This window comes from Ranitomeya imitator, chromosome 4 (assembly GCF_032444005.1).
Source record: "Ranitomeya imitator isolate aRanImi1 chromosome 4, aRanImi1.pri, whole genome shotgun sequence".
In the NCBI taxonomy this organism is placed as follows: Eukaryota; Metazoa; Chordata; class Amphibia; order Anura; family Dendrobatidae; genus Ranitomeya; species Ranitomeya imitator.
Genome location: NC_091285.1, coordinates 356,895,441 through 356,912,442, shown reverse-complemented (window position 1 = coordinate 356,912,442; position 17,002 = coordinate 356,895,441). Strand labels below are relative to the sequence as shown.

At 45.0% G+C, this 17,002-nt stretch overlaps 1 protein-coding gene across 1 annotated transcript in view; it reads left to right on the top strand.

Moving 5' to 3' along the window:
• HBP1 (HMG-box transcription factor 1) overlaps nucleotides 1-17,002 on the top strand; it is a 47,273-nt gene that overhangs the window by 13,652 nt on the left and 16,619 nt on the right. Inside the window, exons 2-3 of the mRNA XM_069765067.1 lie at nucleotides 14,803-14,986; nucleotides 16,270-16,504. Coding sequence (XP_069621168.1) covers nucleotides 14,803-14,986; nucleotides 16,270-16,504 — 419 coding nt within the window. The remainder of the gene's footprint in view (nucleotides 1-14,802; nucleotides 14,987-16,269; nucleotides 16,505-17,002) is intronic.

The following is a 17,002-nucleotide window of genomic DNA, read 5'->3' as shown; positions in this document are numbered from 1 at the left end:
TTCTCTTTGCTATCCTCGCTCTGTCTAGAATATCGGGCCTCACTTTGCTGAATCTATTTCATTCCTACGTTTGTCTTTTCATCTTGCTAACAGTCATTATATGTGGGGGCTGCCTATTCCTTTGGGGTATTTCTCTGAGGTAAGTCAGGCTTGTATTTCTATCTTCAGGCTAGTCAGCTCCTCAGGCAGTGCCGAGTTGCATAGGTAGTGGATAGGCGCAATCCACTGCTGCTTCCAGTTGTGTGAGGATAGATCAGGTACTGCAGTCTACAGAGATTCCACGTCTCAGAGCTTGTCCTATTGTTTTGGGTTATTGCCAGATCTCTGTATGTGCGCTGATTACTGCACGCTGTGTTGCCTGATTGCTAGCCATAACAGTACAAGGAGCCATTCAATGATTTCCAATAGAGGGAAAAAAGAAATCCTGACATCATTTTTTTTTCTTAGCTCTGTCTTCAGTCTTTTTTTTCCCCTAGACATTAGAGTGCTTCAGGACACAGCTGTGGACATGGATATTCAGGCTCTGTGCTCCTCAATGGATAATCTCGTTGTAAATGTACAAAAGATTCAAGATACTATTGATCAGAAATCGATGCTAGAACCAAGAATTCCGATTCCTGATTTGTTTTTTGGTGACAGAACTAAGTTCCTGAGCTTCAGAAATAATTGTAAGCTATTTTTGGCCTTGAAACCTCATTCTTCTGGTAATCCTATTCAACAGGTTTTGATTATTATTTCTTTTTTGCGCGGCGACCCACAGGACTGGGCGTTTTCTCTTGCACCAGGAGATTCTGCATTGAGTAATGTTGATGCATTTTTCCAGGCGCTGGGATTGCTTTACGATGAGCCTAATTCAGTGGATCAAGCTGAGAAAAATCTGCTGGCTTTATGCCAGGGTCAGGATGATGTAGAAGTATATTGTCAGAAATTTAGAAAATGGTCAGTACTCACTCTGTGGAATGAATCTGCACTAGCGGCTTTGTTCAGAAAGGGTCTCTCTGAAGCTCTTAAGGATGTAATGGTGGGATTTCCTATGCCTGCTGGTTTGAATGAGTCTATGTCCTTGGCCATTCAGATCGGTCGTCGCTTGCGCGAGCGTAAATCTGTGCACCATCTGGCGGTATTGTCTGAGAGTAAACCTGAGCCTATGCAGTGCGACAGGACTATGACTAAAGTAGAACGGCACGAACACAGACGTCTGAACAGACTGTGTTTCTATTGTGGTGATTCTACTCATGCTATTTCTAATTGTCCTAAACGCACTAGGCGGTTCGATAGCTCTGCCGTTATTGGTACTGTACAGTCCAAATTCCTTTTGTCCATTACCTTAATGTGCTCTTTGTCATCATATTCTGTCATGGCGTTTGTGGATTCAGGCGCTGCCCTGAATCTGATGGATTTGGATTATGCTAAACGTTGTGGATTTTTCTTGGAGCCTTTGCGGTGTCCTATTCCGTTGAGAGGAATTGATGCTACACCTCTGGCCAAGAATAAGCCTCAGTACTGGGCCCAGCTGACCATGTGCATGGCTCCTGCACATCAGGAAGTTATTCGCTTTTTGGTACTGCATAATTTGCATGATGTGGTCGTGTTGGGGTTGCCATGGCTACAAACCCATAATCCAGTATTGGATTGGAACTCTATGTCGGTAACCAGCTGGGGTTGTCAGGGAGTACATGGTGATGTTCCATTTTTGTCTATTTCGTCATCCATTCCTTCTGACATCCCAGAGTTCTTGTCGGACTTTCAGGATGTATTTGAAGAGTCCAAGTCTGATGCTCTACCTCCGCATAGGAATTGTGATTGTGCTATCGATTTGATTCCTGGTAGTAAATTCCCTAAGGGTCGTTTATTTAATTTGTCCGTACCTGAACACACCGCTATGCGCAGTTATGTGAAGGAGTCCCTGGAGAAGGGACATATTCGCCCATCGTCGTCACCATTGGGAGCAGGGTTCTTTTTTGTAGCCAAGAAGGATGGTTCGCTAAGACCGTGTATTGATTACCGCCTTCTTAATAAGATCACTGTTAAGTTTCAGTATCCCTTGCCATTGATTTCTGACTTGTTTGCTCGGATTAAGGGGGCTAGTTGGTTTACTAAGATTGATCTTCGTGGTGCGTATAATCTGGTGAGAATCAGGCAGGGAGATGAATGGAAAACGGCATTTAATACGCCCGAGGGTCATTTTGAGTATCTGGTGATGCCGTTCGGACTTGCCAATGCTCCATCTGTTTTTCAGTCTTTTATGCATGACATTTTCCGTGAGTATCTGGATAAATTCTTGATTGTTTACTTGGATGACATTTTGATCTTCTCAGATGATTGGGAGTCTCATGTGAAGCAAGTCAGAATGGTTTTCCAGGTACTGCGTGCTAATTCCTTGTTCGTGAAGGGATCAAAGTGTCTCTTCGGTGTGCAGAAAGTTTCATTTTTGGGGTTCATCTTTTCCCCTTCTACTATCGAGATGGATCCGGTTAAGGTTCAGGCCATCCAGGATTGGACTCAGCCGACATCTCTAAAAAGTTTGCAGAAATTCCTGGGCTTTGCTAATTTTTATCGTCGCTTCATCTGTAATTTTTCTAGCATTGCCAGACCATTGACCGATTTGACCAAGAAGGGTGCTGATTTGGTTAATTGGTCTTCTGCTGCCGTGGAAGCTTTTCAGGAGTTGAAGCGTCGTTTTTGCTGTGCCCCTGTGTTGTCAACCTGATGTTTCTCTTCCGTTCCAGGTCGAGGTTGATGCTTCTGAGATTGGTGCAGGGGCGGTTTTGTCACAGAGAGGTTCTGGTTGCTCAGTGTTCAAACCATGTGCTTTCTTTTCCAGGAAATTTTCTGCTGCTGAGCGTAATTATGATGTGGGCAACCGAGAGTTGCTGGCCATGAAGTGGGCATTCGAGGAGTGGCGTCATTGGCTTGAGGGTGCTAAGCATCGCGTGGTGGTTTTGACTGATCATAAGAACCTTACTTATCTTGAGTCTGCCAAGCGCTTGAATCCTAGACAGGCCCGTTGGTCGTTGTTTTTTGCTCGTTTTGATTTTGTGATTTCATACCTTCCGGGCTCTAAAAATGTGAAGGCGGATGCTCTGTCTAGGAGTTTTGTGCCCGACTCTCCGGGGTTATCTGAGCCGGCGAGTATCCTCAAGGAAGGAGTCATTGTGTCTGCCATCTCCCCTGATTTGCGGAGAGTGTTGCAGAAATTTCAGGCTAATAAACCTGATCGTTGTCCGGCCGAGAAACTGTTCGTCCCTGATAGGTGGACTAGTAAAGTTATCTCTGAACTTCATTGTTCGGTGCTGGCCGGTCATCCAGGAATCTTTGGTACCAGGGAGTTGGTTGCTAGATCCTTCTGGTGGCCATCTCTGTCACGGGATGTGCGTGCTTTTGTGCAGTCCTGTGGAATTTGTGCTAGGGCTAAGCCCTGCTGTTCACGTGCCAGTGGGTTGCTTTTGCCCTTGCCGGTCCCGAAGAGGCCTTGGACACATATTTCGATGGATTTCATTTCTGACCTTCCCGTTTCTCAAAAGATGTCTGTCATTTGGGTGGTCTGTGATCGCTTTTCTAAAATGGTCCATCTGGTGCCCTTGGTTAAATTGCCTTCCTCCTCTGATTTGGTGCCTTTGTTCTTCCAGCATGTGGTTCGTTTACATGGCATTCCTGAGAATATTGTTTCTGACAGAGGTTCCCAGTTTGTCTCGAGGTTCTGGCGAGCCTTTTGTGGTAGGATGGGCATTGACCTATCTTTTTCCTCGGCCTTCCATCCTCAGACTAATGGCCAGACCGAACGAACCAATCAGACCTTGGAAACATATCTGAGATGTTTTGTTTCCGCTGACCAGGATGATTGGGTGTCATTTTTGCCGTTGGCTGAGTTCGCCCTTAATAATCGGGCCAGCTCGGCTACCTTGGTCTCTCCATTTTTCTGCAATTCTGGGTTCCATCCTCGTTTCTCTTCAGGACAGGTTGAGTCTTCGGACTGTCCTGGTGTGGATAATGTGGTGGACAGGTTGCAGCAGATCTGGACTCAGGTAGTGGACAATTTGACCTTGTCCCAGGAGAAGGCTCAGCTTTTCGCTAATCGCAGACGCCGTGTGGGACCCCGACTTCGTGTTGGGGATCTGGTTTGGTTATCTTCTCGTCATATACCTATGAAGGTTTCCTCTCCTAAATTTAAACCTCGTTTTATTGGTCCGTATAGGATTTCTGAGATTCTCAATCCGGTGTCTTTTCGTCTGACCCTCCCAGACTCCTTTTCCATACATAATGTATTCCATAGGTCGTTGTTGAGGAGATACGTGGCACCTATGGTTCCATCTGTGGAGCCTCCTGCCCCTGTTTTGGTGGAGGGGGAATTGGAGTATATTGTGGAGAAGATTTTGGATTCTCGTGTCTCTAGACGGAAACTCCAGTATCTGGTCAAATGGAAGGGTTATGCTCAGGAAGATAATTCCTGGGTTTTTGCCTCTGATGTCCATGCACCAGATCTTGTTCGTGCCTTTCATGTGGCTCATCCTGGTCGGCCTGGGGGTTCTGGTGAGGGTTCGGTGACCCCTCCTCAAGGGGGGGGTACTGTTGTGAATTCTGTGGCTGAGTTCACTTCTGTGGTCACAAGTGGTATTGCAGTCTCTGGGCTTCCTCCCTCAGGTGTTTTGGTGAGCTCGTTGGCTGCCTTGCTATTTAGCTCCACCTGAGTCTGTCTTCCTTGCTCCTTGTCAATGTTCCAGTGTTGGATCTGAGCTACTACATCTTTCCTTGGGCCTGCTGCTCTGCTAGATAAGTTCTTCTAGTTTGTTTTCTGTTTTTTCTGTCCAGCTTGTTATTATCTTTTGCTGGAAGCTCTGAGAAGCAAAGGGGTGCACCGCCGTGCTGTTAGTTCGGCACGGTGGGTCTTTTTGCCCCTTTGCGTGGTTTTCGTTTTAGGGTTTTTGTAGACTGCATAGTTCTCTTTGCTATCCTCGCTCTGTCTAGAATATCGGGCCTCACTTTGCTGAATCTATTTCATTCCTACGTTTGTCTTTTCATCTTGCTAACAGTCATTATATGTGGGGGCTGCCTATTCCTTTGGGGTATTTCTCTGAGGTAAGTCAGGCTTGTATTTCTATCTTCAGGCTAGTCAGCTCCTCAGGCAGTGCCGAGTTGCATAGGTAGTGGATAGGCGCAATCCACTGCTGCTTCCAGTTGTGTGAGGATAGATCAGGTACTGCAGTCTACAGAGATTCCACGTCTCAGAGCTTGTCCTATTGTTTTGGGTTATTGCCAGATCTCTGTATGTGCGCTGATTACTGCACGCTGTGTTGCCTGATTGCTAGCCATAACAGGGGAGATCGTCGTGAGATACTCGTTATTAATTGGACTGTGTCGGACAGGTAGTATACGGTTTATTATTTTACGTTTTTTGCAGGCGCTGAAGTATGGTAAGTATGGTTCAATTAAGAATATTAACCCCTTAACGACCGCCGATACGCCTTTTAACGTCGGCCGCTAAGGGTACTTAAACCACAGCGCTGTGGAAAAAGTAAATAGCGCCCCCCAGAGTCGGATTTTCTCCGGGGTCTCGGCTGCCGGGGGTAGCCGAGATTCCAGAGAACATGATTCGGGGGGTTTTTTACCGACCCCGCATTTGCGATCGCCGGTAATTAACAGTTTACCGGCGATCGCAAAAAAAAAAAGTGATTTCTTTTTAATTTCTCTGTCCTCCGATGTGATCACACATCAGAGGACAGAGAAATAGGGGGATTCGGGGACCCTATTATACTTACTGGTGTCCCTGGGTCCTCCTGCTGCTCCTCCTGGCCACCGGCGTCTTCTTGGCAAAAGAAAATGGCGGGCGCATGCGCAGTGCGCCCGCCATCTGTCGCCATCTGCCGGCCGGCAGGAGTAGAGCAGTTGGGGCTAAAATTAGGGTTCGGGCTAAATTCAGGGTTAGGGTTGGGGCTAAATTCAGGGTTAGGGTTGGGGCTAAATTCAGGGTTAGGGTTGGGGCTAAATTTAGGGTTAGGCTTCTTTCACACTTACGTCGGTACGGGGCCGTCGCAATGCGTCGGCCCGACATACCGACGCACGTTGTGAAAATTGTGCACAACGTGGGCAGCGGATGTAGTTTTTCAATGCATCCACTGTCTGATCTATGTCCTGGGGAGGAGGGGACGGAGTTACGGCCACGCATGCGCGGTCAGAAATGGCGGACGCGACGTACAAAAAAACGTTACATTGAACGTTTTTTGTGCCGATGGTCCGCCAAAACACAACTGATCCAGTGCACTACGGACGCGACGTGTGGCCATCCGTCACGATCCGTCGGCAATACAAGTCTATGGGCAAAAAACACATCCTGCGGGCACATTTGCAGGATCCGTTTTTTGTCCAAAACGACGGATTGCGACGGATGCCAAACGACGCAAGTATGAAAGTAGCCTTAGGGCTAGGGTTGCGGTTGGGGCTAAAGTTAGGGTTAGCGTTGGGATTAGGGTTGGCATTAGGGTTACGCTTGGGATTAGGGTTAGGTTTGGGATTAGGGTTAAGGTTAGGGTTGTGATTAGGGGTGTATTGGGATTAGGGTTAGGTTTGAGGTTAGGGTTGAGATTAGGATTAGGGGTGTGTTGGATTTAGGGTTTTGATTAGGGTTATGGTTAGGGTTGACATTAGGGCTGTTTTGGGGTAAGGGTTGTGATTATCGTTAGGGTTAGTGATTAGGATTATGGATTGGGTTGGGATTAGGGTTAGGGGTGTGTTGGGGTTAGGGTTGGAGCTAGAATTGGGGGGTCTAGTTTCCAAAACGGGGTCACTTGTGGGGGTTACTACTGTTTAGGTACATCAGGGGCTCTGCAAACGCAACATAACGCCCACAGACCATTCTATCTAAGTCTGCATTCCAAAACGGCGCTCCTTCCCTTCCGAGCTCTGCTGTGCGCCCAAACAGTGGTTTACCCCCACATATGGCACATCAGCGTACTCGGGATAAATTGGACAACAACTATTGCGGTCCAATTTCTCCTGTTACCCTTGTGAAAATAAAAACTTGGGGGCTACAATATCTTTTTTGTGGAAAAAAAAATATTTTTTTATTTTCACGACTCTGCATTCTAAACTTCTGTGAAGCACTTGGGCATTCAAAGTTCTCACCACACATCTAGATAAGTTCCTTGGGGGGTCTATTTTCCAAAACGGGGTCACTTGTGGGGGGTTACTACTGTTTAGGTACATCAGGGGCTCTGCAAACGCAACATAACGCCCACAGACCATTCTATCTAAGTCTGCATTCCAAAACGGCGCTCCTTCCCTTCCGAGCTCTGCCGTGCGCCCAAACAGTGGTTTACCCCCACATATTGGGTATCGACGTACTCAGGAGTAATTGCACTACAACTCTTGTGGTCTAATTTCTCCTGTTACCCTTGTGAAAATAAAATTTGGGGGCAAAAAGATAATTTTTGTCGAAAAAATGCGATTTTTTTTTTTTTTTTTTTTTTTTTTTTTTTTTTTAAATTTTTATTTTCACGGCTCAACGTTATAAACTTCTGTGAAGCACATGGGGGTTCAAAGTGCTCACCACACATCTAGATAAGTTCCTTGAGGGGTCTAGTTTTCAAAATCGTGTCACTTGTGGGGGGTTTCCACTGTTTAGGCACATCAGGGGCTCTCTAAACGTGACATGGTGTCCGATCTCAATTCCAGCCAATTCTGCATTGAAAAAGTCAAACGGCGCTCCTTCACTTCCAAGTTCTGCGGTGCGCCCAAACAGTGGTTTACCCCCACATATGGGGTATTGGCGTATTCAGGAGAAATTGCATAACAAAATTTATGGTTACATTTCTGTTTTTACACTTGTGAAAATAAAAAAAATGGTTCTGAATTAAAATGTTTTCAAAAAAAAGTTAGGCTACTTTCACACTAGCGTCGGAATCTCCCCGTCGCAATGCGTCGGGCAGAGATTCCGACGCTAGCGTTTAACGCACTGCACTATGGAGGCAGCGGATGCATTTCTCCGGCGCATCCGGTGCCCCATTGTGAGGTGCGGGGAGGTGGGGGCGGAGTTCCGGCCGCGCATGCGCGGTCGGAAAAAGCGGTCCGTCAGGAGCAAAAAACGTTACATGTAGCGTTTTTTGCTCCCGACTGTCTGCCAAAGCACGACGCATCCGTCGCACGACGGATGCGACGTGTGGCAATCCGTCGCAATGCGTCGTCAATACAAGTCTATGGGGAAAAAACGCATCCTGCAAGCACTTTTGCAGGATGCGGTTTTTCTGCAAAACGATGCATTGTGACGGATTGCAGTTAACGCTAGTGTGAAAGTAGCCTTAAATGTTCATTTTTTCCTTCCATATTGTTTCAGTTCCTGTGAAGCATGTAAAGGGTTAATAAACTTCTTGAATGTGGTTTTGAGAACCTTGAGGGGTGTAGTTTTTAGAATGGTGTCGCACTTCATTATTTTCTATCATATAGACCCCTCAAAATGACTTCAAATGTGATGTGGTCCCTAAAAAAAAAAAAAAGGTGTTGTAAAAATGAGAAATTGCTGGTCAACTTTTAACCCTTATAACTCCCTAACAAAAAAAATTTGGCTTCCAAAATTGTGCTGATGTAAAGTAGACTTGTGGGAAATGTTATTTATTAACTATTTTTCATGACATATCTCACTGATTTAAGGGCATAAAAATACAAAGTTTGAAAATTGCAAAATTTTAAATTTTTTTGCCATATTTCCGTTTTTTTCATAAATAATCGCAAGTAATATCGAAGAAATGTTACCACTAACATGAAGTACAATATGTCACGAAAAACCATCTCAGAATCAGCGGGATCCGTTGAAGCGTTCCAGAGTTATAACCTCATAAAGTGACAGTGGTCAGAATTGCAAAAATTGGCTCGGTCATTAAAGGGAACCTGTCACCCTGTTTTTTCAGTATGAGATAAAAATACTGTTAAATAGGGCCTGAGCTGTGTGTTACTATAGTGTATTTTGTGTACCCTGATTCCACCCCTAAGCTGCCGAAATAACTTACCAAAGTCGCCGTTTTCGCCTGTCAATCAGGCTGGTCAGGTCAGATGGGCGTGGCGACATCGCTGGTTCTTCCCCCAGATCTTGCATATATTTCAATATGCATATTGCGCATATGGAGTCCTCTGCTGCCCGGGGCTTCAGGAAAATGGCCGCGGGATGCCGCGCGTGCGCAGATGGAGATCGCGGCGGCCATTTTCCTGAAGTTGAAATGCGAACCCGGCTTAAGGAAAATGGCCGCCGCAATCTCCATCTGCGCACGCGCGGCATCCCGCGGCCATTTTCCTGAAGCCCCGGGCAGCAGAGGACTCCATATGCGCACGCGCGGCCTCAGGAAGATGGCCGCCCCCACAGATCACCAGGGAAATAGCGCCGATCGCGCGTTTTTTCTTCTCCTGCGCAGTGGATTCAGAAGATGGGCATGCGCAAACCACTACGCCACCAACGGAAATATATGCAAGATCTGGGGGAAGAACCAGCGATGTCGCCACGCCCATCTGACCTGACCAGCCTGATTGACAGGCGAAAACGGCGACTTTGGTAAGTTATTTCGGCAGCTTAGGGGTGGAATCAGGGTACACAAAATACACTATAGTAACGCACAGCTCAGGCCCTATTTAACAGTATTTTTATCTCGTACTGAAAAACCGGGCTGACAGGTTCCCTTTAAGTACCAAATTGGCTCTGTCACTAAGGGGTTAAAATACTTTTTTCTGGCTGTCTTTATTTTTGTTTACTCTTTCACTACTCTAGGATTAATAATGGATAGGTGTCTTATTGACGCCTCTCCATTATTAACCCGGTTAATGTCACCTTACAATAGCAAGGAGACATTAACCTCTTATTGCACCATATCCCACCGCTACTCGGGAGTGGGAAGAGAGGGGCTAAGTGCCAGAATTGGCACATCTTACAGATGTGCCATTTCTGGGGGGGCTGGGGGCTGGTATTTGTAGATGGGGGGCAATATCCATGGCCCCTCTGTAGGCTACGAATACCAGCCCGCTGCTGTCTGCATAGCTTTTCTGGCTATAAAATATAGGGGGACCCCACGTCATTTTTTTTGGGGGGGTGAGGTCCCCCCTATTTTAATAGCCAGTAATGGCTACGCAGACAGCTGCGGGCTGATATTCATAGCCTGGGAGGGGCCATGGGTATTACCCCCTTCCCAGGCTACACATATTGGCCCCCGGCTGTCGGCTTTCCCCCTCTGGCGCAGAGAATTGCACGGGAGCCCACGCCATTTTTTTCCATTTTTTTTTTTTATTAAATGCTCATTAAGAAACATCGGCCTTTCTATTGTATATCTATGGATATATCGTTCGATAGATATATTTATAGATATATCTATAGATACATAGATATATCTATCCATATATCTGGCTGCTTTCACACATCAGGTTTTTGCCGTCAGGCACAATCTGGTGAGTTTTGAAAAAAACAAATCCGTTTTTTCCCGCCGGATCCTTTTTTTCCTCATAGAGTTGTATTAGCGCCTGATGGCCACACGTTTCATCCGTTTTTTGCCGGATCCGTCAGAAAAGCTGTTTCTGGCAGATGGAGAAAACGTACAGAAGAACGGTTTTTCCGGCCTCCGAATCCGGTTTTTCATGCATTTTTTCCATTGAAATAATGCACATCTTCCGTTCTCTCTGTCTAAAAAACGGATCAGTTGCATCAGCTTTTCACTATTTGCAACGGATCAGTTTTTTAAAAATTTGCCGGATCCTGCCTGATGGATAGCTGTAGATAGATATATGGATAGTTGGGCTACTTTCACATATCTGTTTGTTTCAGTCAAGCAGGATCGAGTGAATTTGTGGAAAAATGGATCCATTGCAAATAGTGAAAAACTGATGCAACTGATCCATTTTTTAGAGAGAGAGAACGGAAAATTTACACGATTTCAATGGAAAAAATTCATGAAAAACCGGATTCGGAGGCCGGATTCATCATTTCACATCTGTTTCATACATTTTTTGCCGGATCCGTCGCTGCGTGTTTTGTCACCGGACAGAAAAAAACTTTCCTCTGTATGTTATCTCCGTCCGGCGGAAACAGTTTTTTTTTTTTTTTTTTTTACGGATCCGGCAAAAAACGGATGAAACATGTGGCCATCTGTCGCAATCCGATCGCTAAGGCTTCTTTCACAGTTGCGTCGGTACGGGTCCGTCGCTAAGTGTCGGCGCGACGTACCAACGCATGTTGTGAAAATTTGGCACAACGTGGGCGGCGGATGCAGTTTTTCAATTCATTCTGAAGTCCGGGGAGGAGGGGGCGGAGTTCCGGCGGCACATGCGCAGTAGGAAATGGCGGACGCGACGTACGTTCCCTTGAACGTTCTTTCGTGCCGAAGGTCCGCCAAAACACGACGCATCCAGTGCACGATGGACGCGATGTGTGGCGATACGTCGCGATCCATCGGCAATACAAGTCTACGGGAAAAAAACGCATCCTGTGGGCACATTTGCAGGATCCGTTTTTTCCCCAAAACGATGCATTGCGACGGGCGTCACATGACGCAAGTGTGAAAGAAGCCTAATATGACTCTGAGAAAAAAATGGATCCGGCGGAAAAAAAACACGGATCCGTTTTTTTCAAAACTCACCGGATTATGCCTGACGGAAAAAACCTGATGTGCGAAAGTAGTCTATCTATCTATCTAATGGAGTGTGGGTTGGACAAATGTAAAAGAGGAGGTTGGACAAGACATGACATCACAAATCTTTTTTTTTTGTTCAATAATACATCTTTATTTAGCTTTCAAAAATGCATACAAAGCTGCATAAAAAACGCATCAATAACCGCGCAAAAAACGCCTCATAAACGCACCTGCGTTTTCTGCCAAGACCTGCAGATTTAGTGCAGAAAAATCCGCAGGCAAATCTGCAACGTGTGCACATAGCCTTATTCAAATCCACTCTGCATTTCCTTCCATCCTGTGCCTGCCTGCACCTGCAGTATATGTGTATGATACATAACTAGGAGGATCTGTTCACTCGTACTCTTGGTAGTCATAAGTGGACAAGGAAGGAAGTGCAGGCCCCAGATTCACTGCCACTGAAGTCAATGGGAGAGCGGAGCTTCTATGGCACTTCTGCTCCTCTGACAGAATCTCACCTTTCTGCGGTGCTTTCTGGGCTTCCAGGACCATCTATCTCAGCCAGCAGCACCCTGCTTTTGGTGGGCACCCACTGAGATGATAATTAGATCTGGCCTGCAGTCCCATGTAACTCCACAGATAATACAGTGATTCTTTTGTGAGTACTGATAGCAGTGATGGCTCCTCTGGATCATACTGCTGCTGTTTCTGCATGTACTGCTGTTCTGGGCTGGTGGGAGGAGTAAAGCAGAATCAGTGAGAGATGAGAGCAGACTAGTGATGAGCGAATATACTCGTTACTCGAGATTTCCCGAGCACACTCGGGGGTCCACTGAGTATTTTTTTTAGTGCTCAGAGATTTAGTTTTTCTTGCTGCAGCTGAATGATTTACATCTGTTTGCCAGCATAAGTACATGTGGGGGTTGCCTGGTTGCTAGGGAATCCCCACATGTAATCAAGCTGGCTAACAGATGTAAATCATTCAGCTGAGGAAAACTAAATCTCCGAGCACTGAAAAATACTCGGAGGACCCCCAAGCATGCTCGAGAAATCTCTTGCTGATAATGGCAGACTGCTACAGACCACAGATCTTCAGCATTTTTGCAGTTTTGCACTAGGTCAACTGTAAATCACAAGTTGATCACATATCATGGGAACATCCTCACCTTGCACCTCAAATATCATAGATCTGAAACTTTGTGATGCTGCAATTGGCAATTTTCCATGTGGGCAATTTTGCTGTGGGCAATTTTCCTGTGGGCATTTTTCATGTGGGCAATTTTCAGGGAACCCAGCCTCGTATGTGCTGATGAGGCTGTTATAGGGGTTTCCCACCTTCAGGGGGAAAATATTAAAAATATTTTATTAACATAAAGAGTTTGTGAAAGCCATATGTAGCAAAATGATTAATGAAACCCAACTTCAAAAATTATTAATAGGGCTCTACTTCCATCAATGACTTAGAAGCGGAAAACCTACTTTGTTGCTCTGTAACCTTGTAGTAAGAAATTCAACAACACCCCCACACTGACAACAATAATGGGCAAACTGGCAGCAATGATGGCTTCTAAACAGTGAAAGTGCTATGTGTATATATAGAAAAATATTTAGAATTGAGAGTCCTCAGTGGTTGATACCTTTTAATGGCCAACTGAAAAGATTGTAACAAATTGCAAGCTTTCGAGACTACACAGGTCTCTTCATCAGGCAAAGACTAAAAGAAATTCTGAAGAATCACATATTTATGCACAACAGAAAAATAAAAAAGGAAAAACCATGGATAAGACAGGTGACATGAAGCAGAATTACCATGAGTGATAAACAGTTATGTCCATAAATATTGGGCCAGTTCTTAGATAAGGATTGTTTTATTGTCCTCTGATTATGACCCCTCATAGTCCGAGGGGCAAGTTCCTTAGTTGATGTAAAAAGACATAAATCCATGCAACACATTCATTCCTGCAGTGAGACTGTCAAAGGTCGTCATCAGTTTATATTCCCAGACTCTTCTGTCTCTCTTAGATTTGAAGCTACCTTTTAACACAAGTAATTTCATGTCTATAATGTTATGATTTGGGAGACAAAAATGTATTGCCACAGGTAGATCCATTCTTTTTTCTCTTATTGTGTGGCGGTGAGAATTTATTCTTGTTCTCAGTTTCTGCCCTGTCTCCCCCACATGCAGACCCCCCAGTTGGACATTTAGTACAAATAATTAGGTACACCACATTAGAAGTGTCACAGCTGAAAGTACCTGGGATCTTGTAGTCCTGATGTGAATTGGAGACCCTAATCAGAGGACCATAAAACAATCCTTCTCTAAGAACTGGTCCAATATTTATGGACATAACTGTTTATCACTCATGGTAATTCTGCTTCATGTCACCTGTCTTATCCATGGTTGTTTTTTTTTTCTCTGTGCTATGTTGTGTATAAATATGTGATTCTTTAGAATTTGTTTTAGTCTTTGCCTGATGAAGAGACCTGTGTAGTCTCGAAAGCTTGCAATTTGTTACCATCTTTTCAGTTAGCCATTAAAAGGTATCAACCACTGAGGACTCTCAATTCTAAATATTTTTCTATCTACTGGCTAACACGGTACCAAGATATATATCTTTCCAGTGTATGTATGTGTATATATATATATATATATATATATATATATATATATATATATATATATATATATATATATATATATATATACATATATATACATCTCTTTCAGTTGTTTTCTGACATCTCGGCATGCAGCCGTTCAGGAGTAACCTAGGTTGTTCACGGCTAGTAAATAACATACCCGGTTGTGATGGACACACAGGAGCTGTGGTGCCAGTGCTGTCTTCTCTGTGCCGGAAGGCTGGTAATATGAGTCTCGGTAGTGGTGTTATGGAGGAAGAGGCATCACAATGTCTGAATACATTGTGTAAAAATATCCTCATTGTGGATGCGACCAGTAATAGCCTGTAATGCTGCATGTCCCTAACATGACAGCCACCCTTAGCTGTCAGACTATGTGTACATGATCTGTGAGCATGTCTGTCCTTCCGAGTGTGTGATGGTTGTGTGGCACACTGTTGGGGGTTCTTCTTTGTAGGGACAAACCAGGCAAGATGCAATCTAGAATATGAAAGCACTGTACAGTCTGTGCCACGTAATGAATCAATCCGGTTAACGCTTGTGTTTGCTTGACTATGCTCTTTTCTAGATTAAGCGCTATAATATGGTGTGGGAAGTAAAGACTAAGGACATGCCCAATACTGTACAGAAAGTCCAGCTGGTAATGGACAATAGGCCTACGGCCATGAATGAATCCCTGGAAGTGCTCAAGTGTGATGAACGACTCCCGTCTTCTCCAGGATACGAGTCTTCTGATGACCACATGGAACTTGGTATGGGGTTTCGTACGTATGAATATGGCCTTTATTAAAAATACTTGTGACATGAGTCATTGAAGTTTCCATATTGCTTATAGAACATATGTTGTCATGATTTCCTAGGATATATTACTCTTCTCCTGACATAACTTGCTCATCAGAGTTTCCGCTTGCATCAGTGAACGGCTGAGCAATGGGATATACATTGTAATGTTTTCTTTGCCCTGCAAGAAACAAGCATTGAATGTAGGCTTCTCAGTTGCTAACAGTAGGTTGTGGGGGTCCTAGCATTGGAGCCCCCTAATCAGCTTGTCATTGGGGATCTGTGTTCCAAATGATCGACCGTCTTTTACATATTTCAACTCAGAAGTGAACCTGTCACTAAATACATGCCCAAACCATGGGCAACGTGAATCGGAGCCTCGTTACTTGACTTCAGCCAGGTATGTTTTTCTTGGAAATACTTCTGCACTTCAGAGAAAATATAATTTGAACATGAGGGACTATAAGGAAAGAGCAGATTAGTCCCGAGGCTTCTCCCTGCACAACTCCAGGTGATCGACAGGTGTTTCCTGTGTGTGCTCATAGCAAAGAGATGTCATTGAACTATAAGGATCTGTGCACACGTTGCAGATTGGCCGATGCGGATCCGCAGCAGTTTTCCATGAGTTTAGAGAACCATGTAAACCTATGGAAAACCAAATCCGCAGTGCACATGCTGCAGATAATACCGCGTGAAAACGCAGCATTGTTTATTCCGCAGCATGTCAATTCTTTATGCGGATTCCGCAGTGGTTTACGCCTGCTCCACAATAGGAATCCACAGGTGTAAAACCGCAGGTGAAATCCACACAAAAACCACAGGAAATCCGTGATAAATCCGTAGGTAAAACGCACTGCGTTTTACCTGCGGATTTTGCAAAAATGGTGCTGAAAAATCCGCACACGAATCCGCAACGTGGGCACATACCCTAACTGGGCAGGAAGAAGCCATTGGGGGCTGAGGGACAAAACTGGTCATGGCTATTCCTAGAATCGCTTGATGGATCTTCTCTGAGTGTTTCAGAGAAAAAACATGCCTGGCTGCATTTGACAGATTCCCTTTTGGCAGCTGGGTTAAACCAAGATGCTAATATTCAGCACTTCAGGTTAGCTAAACTTTTTATTAAACTTTTTTTATGATACACACCTAGTGATGAGTTACTCAAAAGTTTTCATTTGTGGGGCGTTGATCGTTTTCTATAATGATTGTCTAAGTTTGTGCTTGTGCATTAAGCTAAATGTTCACTCCTTTCTAGATGACCTTCCAGAACTACAGGCGGTTCACACTGACTCCACATCTTCACCTGACATTTTCCATCTTGAGGCAAATGTATCACATCAGGAATATTCAGTGCCTTCATGGAGTCAAAATACCTCAAATATGTCAGAAAGTGCCTACTCATGTGGAAGCGGGATGAACTGGTTAACTGAGCTGGCCAATATCGCCACAAGTCCGCAAAGCCCTTTAATGCAATGTTCATTCTACAATAGGTAAGGCCTTTATTCAGTCTTGTCCATTCTACCCATCATCTAAAATTCCCCGACATCAATATACAACCCTAGATAATTGGGATATTTAACCACTTTCTGCCCTTGGACGGAATAGTACGTCCGAGGGCAGAACCCCCACTTTGATGGGGGCTCAGACGGTGAGCCCACATCAAAGCTGGGACATGTCAGCTGTTTTGAACAGCTGACATAATGCCCGCAATAGGCACAGGTGGAATCGCGATCCACCTGCTGCTATTAACGAGTTAAATGCCGCAGTCAAACTTTTGCCAGCGACATTTACCAAATGCATGCTGCCGGAAATGCGCGCATCGGTGACCCCGTCACGTGATCGGGGGTCATCGGCGCATCGGCATAGCAACCAGAGGTCTCCTTGAGACCTCTATGGTTGTTGATGCCTAATTGCTTTGAGCACCACCTTGTGGTCGGCGCTCATAGCAGTGGTGTAATTCTTCTACATAGGAGCGATCTGAGCGTCGC